Here is a 9613-nt window from a genome sequence, read left to right on the forward strand (position 1 = left end):
AAGTTCAGCAGTTCAAGCTCACCAGTTGCTCCTTGGAAACCTATATAGGGTTGCTATGGGTCAGAATTGACTCGACGGCACTTCACAACAACAACAACATTTATCATCTATTTTCATAATAGCTCACATACTTGACATGTTTACTTCATGTTCTGTGTTTAACACTCTGTCATTTTACCCAAACAATAATCCCATGGGACAAACTACAAATACTCTCCTTAATCTGTAGAATCTTTACTAACTGGCTAAATCAGATGCAATATTCCATGAATATCATGTAAGCAGCAATTCAGAAAAAAATAAAATAAAAGAATCCTGGAACAAATTCTAATGCAAAATAGGAAAGGAGATGGTTTCTTTCCCTCTAGGAAATATGTCTAATGGGGGTTACACACTGTATGTTTAATAAGAATACTTGATTGTGAATAGCATTTATAGTTTTGGAATGGGGAAATGGAAATGAATGATGTGGCCTAGAAAGGAAGGATACGGAAGTAAATGGTATATATATTTAATAATACAGGTCATAACTTTGTTTATTTTTAAATTAATATGCAGATCAACTTCTGAAACGGGACATGGAAACTTGCACAGTTGATTCAATTAAGACAAATGGTATGTCTCAAAGTTTTACCGGAAAAGAAACTCACAGAGAAGATGAAAAGAGATTTCAAGTTGTTATGCAACGCATGAGCACCATAGAGAAGAGAATCCAAGATATTTCAGATATGGAAGCCACCCTAGCAGACTCAGAGCATTTCCAAAATTTCTGTGTGACAACTGAACAGAGATTTAATTTTGTTCTTTTCCTGCTCAGTAACTTAACTTCCTTAGTGAATGAACATGAAGGCACAGTAGACTATATCTCCAAGTCCTTAATAAGTCTGAATACCACTTTGCTTGGTTTACAGCTTAATACAGAGACACTGAATAGCAAAGTTCAAGAGAATACATTGAAACAACAAGAGGTAAGGTTTGTTTTGTTTTGCTTTGTTTTGTGTATCAGAAAGTTGCATACTACAATTGAATATAGCCAGCACATCCTGAATCCTCATGTAGTACAGGAAATCAAAAGCTGTAAACCATGTTTCAACACTATCCTGTTTATCCCAATGTCTCTGGCAATGGTTCAAAACAGTCTCGAATAAATTTACCTTTGTACCTCTCCAGGAATCCACATCCCCTCCCCACTTGCACTGGAAATAAACTTAAAGGTATATACATATATTTAACTTTTAATTTTGAATTGAGTGAAGATTTAGAGGCAAATCATCAGTTTTACATTCAACAAGTGATACACTTTGTTTCATTACAATAATTGTAATCCCCTTCATGTACCATTAGTTAACAATATTTGCCTTTATTCACTTAAACTCTTGCATTCTTTCCCATCTCTTCAGCTATAGACTTAAAGTATTTTAATCTTGCAATATGGTCAGATTATCTCTTTTTGGCATTTAACTATAATTTAAATTTTAGCTGAGTATATCTGTAGAGTTAGGCACTTTGGGAATTTTACAACAGACCCAGTATTTTAACTCATCAAAGAGTGGGAACTTTATTCACATGGGAACCTACAAAACATACGTATTACAAAATGAGTTTGCCACTTGTGAGAAATATATGTACGTTTTTACAGGTACTTTGTTGTTGCTAAGTACCTTTGAGTCAGTACCAACTCACAGTGATCTTGTATAAGGTTACTGAGTAGGGGCTCATGGGTTTAAACCATCAACATTGCAGTCCAGTGACTTGTCCTACTGTGCCACACCAAGACACATTTACATGTATAGAAAGCTGTATTTAGAGAATTAAATTTTGAATAATGTAAACAATGTTTTATTGTGATCACCAGCGATTCCTTAGACTCCCTATGCAGGGTCACTATGAGTCTGACACACTTGATGCACTGAACAACACTAGCAACAATGAGAAAGAAGTTAAGAAGCAAATTATTTGTTTTTATTTTATTCTTTTTGTTACTTTTCATGAAAAAGATACATGATGAAAATTTTACTACTCAAATGAAAAAAATCTTCATATTACAAAATATATGACACCTAGGATCATTGAGGAGTCCTGGTGTGGCACTGCGGGTTAATACGCCAGACTGCAAAGCCATTTGAACTGCAAGGTTGATGGTTCAAGCTCACCAGCTGCTCCTCTGAAACGCTATACAGGGTCACTATGGGTCAGAACAGACTCCAAGGCACTTAACAGCACCAAGGATCATTGAAATGTAAAGTTTATAAATTACCTAAGAGAGGCTGGTATTTTTATAATAGATATGTTACAATAGATCCGTTCTTAAGCAATAGGGCTTTATGTGTAGATTCAAGGAGCTCTGGTAGAGTAGTGGTTACGAATTGGGCTGCTAACCTCATGGTCAGCCATTCGAAACTGCCAGCTGTTCCACGGGAGAAAGATGAGACTCTCTGCTCCCGTAAAGATTTACAGCCTCGGAAACCCTGTACAGGGTCGATATGAGTCAGAACTGACTCCAAGGCACGTAACCACCACGACCACCATGTGTAGATTCATAATTACACACTAGTGATTTTAAAAAATGAATGCCACATACTAATAAGCATCTGACGTTAGGGCATGAGATGAAAACAATGAATTGTTTTACTGGTGCACAGACTAAAAAGCTGGAGAACTGGAATAAAATGGTCCTTAATTATGAAATGATAGGTATAATCACTCCGCCTTTTTTATTTCTTATGTGGTCCACATCTCACTGTGTTACGGAGTAATGACGTTGTTATTTTAACATGGGGACACGTTCCACACAGTGTATTCTGATAGCAACCTTGTTTCTATTCCATGTCCAGCTTCCAAAATCTGTTGGTGCTTCTCATACTCTTAGTAACTGCCTGAGCTTATTAAGTGTTATTGAAATGTCAGGGACTGAGGTTACAAGAGGTTTAGAGAAAATACATAAAAAAGAAACTGTCCTTACAGTCAAGGGAAATTGGAGAAAAGGGAAGAGAAATATTTGTTACAGGAGTAGACACTGATTGAGTTGAGAGGAAGAGGGAGGGAGAAGAAATAGTACTTCATGTAGAAACAATGGCAGAAGGGCACTGAGAGGAGTGATAGGGAAAAGAGCAATGAGATGAAAAACAAGGGCATATTTGATCCTGAAAGTGCCTCAAATCTAGCAGAGGTGATAGAATTCAGATTATAGTAATCACACAAACCATTTAAAATCAGAGGAAATAACAAACAATTTTGAAGTAATAACTAATGAAAACAACCAACATCTGTTTGAGTTTGATTAGATTGCACTTAGGTTTTGTGGTGAGTGAGGAGTTCAACATTAGACAGGGTGACACAGGAAATGATGGAAGTTCCAAAGCTGGTATTTTTAAAGATGGTAGTCACTTGTAGAAATTTAGAAGCTAAGTCATATGCCTGTGTTTGCATGTGTGCACTCACACTAAAAAGAGACAATGGAACTGACATCCCATTACCTAGAGAATTCTATTCATCTTTAAATTTTTTAGTCTAATGCAAGAATAAATAGACTAAGTGGATCCCTGAGTCAGTAAACACTGTTTGAAGTAAAGGTTTATAAATAATATCAGCATAATGCTTATCAAGAGAAGACCAAACATTAAGTTAGAAGAGAAAACAAAAACACTGCCACAAAATAGAAGCTATGGATGAAATGTATCATGAATCCACTTTTATTGCATTACCATATTATATGGAAATTTTGAAGTGATCATGGAAAAAGGAGATGGAGTTGGAGATATACTAATTTTGAGCAAGGTTGTGGCTGAGACAAAGGACAAGACTCTGTGCTCTCAGATAATGTTTCTAAGGAGGCCAACCTGGCTTTACTTCTATGTCTTTCCAAAGGCTTGAAACCAGAACTGTCATGATCCTCACTCCTCAGTTTATAGTGCTACCAAGGAGAGCATAATATTCTTTTCATATCTGGTTTAAGGGACATACACCAATGGTTTATTTCTATAGGTGGATGGGAAATGAGAATCCATCCCCAGTTAAATACAGAAATAATTATAAAATGATAAAACATGCTATGAAGATAGACAATGAGATACAAATAAATCAGAGAGGCAGAAAATATAACCTGAAGAAATTAGAAGGCTTTGTATGTCTAAAAGAGAAAGCTCATCTCCACTAAGAGAAAGCCAACCAAAGGAATGAAGAGAAAAAATAATAAAGAAAAATATAAGTTGCCAAAAAGTTTGTTACTATCAGTTTAAGGCATCACAATTTGAAGAGCAAAATAAATAGAATTGACTCTGGTAGTGTAGTGGTAATGAATCGTGCTGAGAACCTCAGGGTCAGCAGTTTGAAACTACCAGCTGTTCCACAGGAGAAAGATGAGTCTTTCTGCTCCCATAAAGATTAACAACCTCAGAAACCCTGTACAGGGTAGCTATGAGTTGGAACCGACTCCATGACACATAACAACAACAAAAAAATGATTGTTATATATATATATATACTACTTACATCTACTATTATACTATGGAGTACTGGCGTCATGCTATAAGTTAATGCAAAATCGATTTGAACCTCATGGTTGGTGGTTCAAGCTCACCAGCTGCTCTTCAGAAACCCTATACAGGGTCGCTATGTGTCAGAAACAACTTGACAGCACTTAACAACAACAACAACAAAAAACAATTACAATATAGGACTACTGGTGTGGTGCTGTAAGATAAGCACTGGACTTTCAACCACAGGTCAGTGGTTCAAACCTACCGGCTCCTCCTTGGAAACCCTATACATTGTTGATATGAATCTGAATCAACTTGATGGCACTTAACAATAACATTACACTGTAAGGGAAGTGCGGTTGTGCCATATAATAAGTACTGGACTCTGAACCACAAGGTCCATAATTTGAGCCTGCCATCTGATCCATGGAAGAAAGATAAGGCTTTCCACACCTGTGGAGAAGCCTAGGAAACCATATCTAGGGTCACTATAAGTAAGAACCAACTCCATGACACTTAACAACATTACACTATAACAGAAGCTGCTGCTCTGTACACCACTGTTTTGGTTCTAACTCATAGTGACAACCCTCTACAGGGTTTCTGAGACTGTAAATCTTAATGAGAGCAGAAAGTCTCATCTTTTTCCCACAGACCAAGTGATGGATTCAAACTGTTCATCTTGCAGTTAGCAGCCCAATGGGTAACTCACTAGGCTACCAGGGTTCCAAACAAAGTGATAGTGCCTAATATCTGGGTAAATGTTAACTCTTATGCAATTAGCAGGTCGGTGATTCAAGCCCACCAGTCGATCCCCAAAAACCCTACATAAAGTTATTATAAGTTGCAACCGACTCAACGACACTTAACACATGCAATTAATAAGTTTAAAAATTAGTTCCATATTTTTTGAAGGTAATGTGGCAATATTAAATACAGCTTTTAGAGCTCATTTTAGATCAAATCCACTTCCAAGAAGCTCTCCTATAGAAGCACTTGTACCAATATATAAAAATATCTGAAATTGTGTTCACTGAATCATTGTTTAAAATTGTGTATGAAAATGCACATCTCAAGACTGGAATTTTAAAAGCTCATGAGTGGTGACCAAGGTGCCACTATTGGTCTCTCCCTGTGCAAAGGAAAGAAGAGTGATGAATATTGAAGAGCTGGAATCAATCAGTCCAACAGACTAATGGAACACATGATCTTGAGACCAGAAGAACTAGATGGTGCACAGCTACTACTTTCAACTGTTTTGAAAAGGGTGACATTAGAAGGCTCTGGGTAGAGAGGGAGAAAATGTAGAACAAAATTCCAAATTACAAAAAAGACCAGGCTTACTGGTCAGAAAGAAACTGGAGGAACCTAAGACTATAGCCCTTGTTCACCATTCAGGTCTGGAACGGAACTCATCCTTGTGGTTTAATTTTGAGCTAAATAGTAGCTAGATATATAGGGGGACAACAAAACTAGTGAGGCATGCACATCATGGAATGGCCAACCATTCAAGATGAAAAGGGCAGCATTTACCTAAGGAAAAAATTCAGAAGAGGTAGGAAAGAAAGTGGAATGAAAACAAAAATCACAGGGAGGAAGCAGGGTAACTGATGTTCCGTGGAGGTGATTATAATCACAGAGATGAAATGAAATGTATCATTTGTTGAATGTAAAACTAATGGTCTGTTCACTCAATTCACAATAAAAAGCTTAAAAACTAATGCACAATTCAAAACATCTATCAACAGAAATCTCAAATAAATTATGAAAAAACATCAATACAATATCATACTATTAAGTTGTTTAAATTAAGGTAGTCCCTAATAACAATAAAATATTCTTAATGGAGTCCTTGTGTAGCTCTGTAGGATAAAGCACTGGACTGAAAAGTTGGTTTGAATCATAGGGTCGGAGGTTTAAACACACCAGACACTCAGAAACCCTATACAGGGTCTCTATGAGTTGGAACCAACTTGACAGCACATAACAAAAACATACATTATTGAATAAAACATGAAACCATCATAGTCCAGAACAAAGTATTATATATGTACTAACTATAAAGGTATATGAAAATATTTAGTTATTCTTTATGTTCTGTACTATTGAGAATCATGACAGCAAACTTCAGTTATTATTATTAAACAGCCTAATGTATAAAGAAATTATATTCACCACATAGGAATATGTTGACTATTCTAAGTAACAATTGACATTTCACTTTCAGATAAATTACAAACCTTACAGCATTGTTGTTTTTGTTGCAAGTGCCTTTGAATTGGTTCCAATTTATAGAGACCCTGTATATGTCTTTAAAACTTTACAGGAGTAAGAAACGTCATCTTTCTCCTGCGGAGCAGTATGTTGTTGTTAAGTGTCTTTGAGTCCCTTAGGGACCGGTATAGGGTTTCCGAGGATCAGTCCAACACATTATCCCGCAGTGCCACACCACAGGGGGTTAGCAAGTATTTAAGTAGTTTTATAAATTTTGATATTTATATTTGAGAATAGAAGCATAATTTAGATGTGTTCAACTAATTTTGAAATCAGACATTCAGTCATTTAAGTCAAAAGGGGAAATGTGTCAGAACTAAGCAATTGTTTTGAATTCTCCAAATTCTGTACTTTTATTCCATATTATTCCCTAATATTACTCATTTTTAAAAACTTGAATTTCTAGGGCACTCAAAACTTACATATGTAATAATTATGTGTGTAACAGAAAGTGCATGTGCTTGCTTATGTTTCACAGGAAATCAGAAAATTAGAGTATCGTGTATACAATGCATCAGCAGAAATCATGTCTCTGAAAGAAGAACAAGTATATTTGGAACAGGAAATAAAAGGAGAAGTGAAATTATTGCATAACATCACTAATGATCTAAGACTGAAAGATTGGGAACATTCTCAAACATTAAGAAATATTGCTGTAGTTCAAGGTAAAACATCTTCTCATTCTTCCAGAAAAACAATGTTGTTATTAAGTGTCATCTAGTTGGTTCTGACTGTATAGTTTTGGAGGAGCGGCTAGTGAGCTTTAACTGCCAACCTTGCAGTCCAAACGAACACTTCAGGCCAACACATTAATGTGCAGAGCCACAGTATGTGCAGAACAAATGCAAGAATTTGGAATTCAGACTCCTGCTGCTTAAGATAGTTTGTTAGTATATATTTTCTACACACACTCAGAGGAAGGAACCTTAAGATCAAGACAGGGTAACATGATAGCATCACCAGTAGCCTGGTATACTTTAAATAGAAGGAAATGAATGAAATAACTCATAGGAGCTAATGAGTGGTTCCTTGTTGAAATTAGACCATATGTACTATGCTCTGTGTGCTCTATGTCCTTATCACTTATTTTTATTGTTGTATAAATTATTCCTGTCACAACTCTACTATATTATTGCAGTTGTCTACAATTTTTTCCCCTGATGTAACATTTCAGAGAATAACACTTTCTATATTTATGTTAGAATTGTTTCTAAAGGGAAACCTCAGATTGCAAAAGCCTCTTTATAGCCTCCTTATGAGTTATACATTCTTCTCTTTGACACTCAAGGTCTTCCACATTGTGTCGCTTTCTTAATTTGTATGTCTCATGTTCTTCCCTTCTCTCTTTTTTATATACTAATTTTAGTCTATTTCTAATATACCCTGTAATTCCAACATCCTGTTTCATGCCTTTTCCTTAAACTGAAATAATATTTTCATTCTTCTCCTAACATCTGTAAATATCCTATTCAATCTATCTATCTATCTATCTATCTATCTATCTATCTATCTATCTATCTATCATTCAAGGTATATCTAATATGAAACCTCTTGTACTAAGTCCTGTCTAGCTCCAAAATAGTAATAATCTTGCTGACATTTATAATTCGATTGGCAAATTAAATATTCTCTTAGAAGAGACTATGTAATATGGAAATTAAATCTAAAAATGTGCCAGCTTTTCTTAGAGCTTAAAATTATGGGCTAGTCTCTGGAGCCCCTGTAGTACCTAGACATTAAACAAATGTTTACTGTGGTGTTGGTGGTGGTGTGCTGTCTAGTTAGTTCCAACTCATAGTGACCCTGTATAGGGTTTCCTAGGCTATCAATCCTTAAGGAGCAGAAAGCCTCATCTTTCCCCTGCAGAGCAGCTGGGAATTCAAAGTGCTCACCTTTCAGTCAGCAACCCAACACATAACCCAATATGCCACGAGGGGGTCTTTAAATGTTTAATAACTATTTATTAAAACATGATGCTAGAAAGACATATGATATAAACAAATACTTTATCATCGTCTTTATGTAAACCATTGTTTAATAACCATGGAGGCACAGGTTTAAAAAATTCTAGTACATTATTCACATAATTGCAATTAAACTTTGGCTATTGGGAAGTTTTGTGTTGAAATCATGGATTAGAGACACTTTTGATATGATTGTGAAACAGAATTTTGAAGATTTTAAATAGTAACTAAGAGCAAAGAATCTGTCTGAGATGAACGTTCAGTTTAATCTTAAATTTTTCATGTTCTTTTTATAATCCAGCAGAATAGATTACCACATTTTCTCACTATTGATGTAAATATTATAAAAAAAGATTTTTGTTAAAGAAAACCAACCCTGAAGGGTATGGTATGTGATAGTAGAATCAGCAAAATACATTTATACTAGATTTAAAAAATTAAAACATTCTAGCAACACATGAAGAGAAGATATGAGCTATAGCATGGATGTAGCAGACACCTGTTTTGGAAAGTAGCACTAGAGCATTATCTTGGTAATAGTTTCCAAAGTTCTAAAAAGAGTAAAATGATTAGTGAAATCTAAAAGACACTATGAAAACACTTACTGAAAACCTTCCCACATTTTATTTTACACAGTGAAAGAGATACAACAATGTGTAAAAATGAAATTTATGATATAATATTGTTATTGTTGCTAAGTGCCATCAAGTCAGTTCTGACTCATAGTGACCCTCTATAGGGATTCCAAGGAACGGCTGGTGAATTTGAACTGCCAGCCTTGCAGTAAAGTGCTTATCCTACAGTACCACATTGATAACAGATAAGGTAAATATCAACTGAAGAATAAATTAATAAAAACCTAACACTCAGCACACCTTGTTGTTGTTGTTGTTGTTG

The 9613-nt window shown here is 35.4% G+C and overlaps 1 protein-coding gene across 1 annotated transcript in view; it reads left to right on the plus strand.

Annotated features, from left to right (window-relative positions):
* Positions 1–9613, plus strand: part of MSR1 (macrophage scavenger receptor 1) — a 93469-nt gene that overhangs the window by 20400 nt on the left and 63456 nt on the right. Inside the window, exons 3-4 of the mRNA XM_006834519.1 lie at positions 559–968; positions 7231–7417. Coding sequence (XP_006834582.1) covers positions 559–968; positions 7231–7417 — 597 coding nt within the window. The remainder of the gene's footprint in view (positions 1–558; positions 969–7230; positions 7418–9613) is intronic.

Source organism: Chrysochloris asiatica, unplaced genomic scaffold, assembly GCF_000296735.1.
Source record: "Chrysochloris asiatica unplaced genomic scaffold, ChrAsi1.0 scaffold00011, whole genome shotgun sequence".
NCBI lineage: Eukaryota > Metazoa > Chordata > Mammalia > Afrosoricida > Chrysochloridae > Chrysochloris > Chrysochloris asiatica.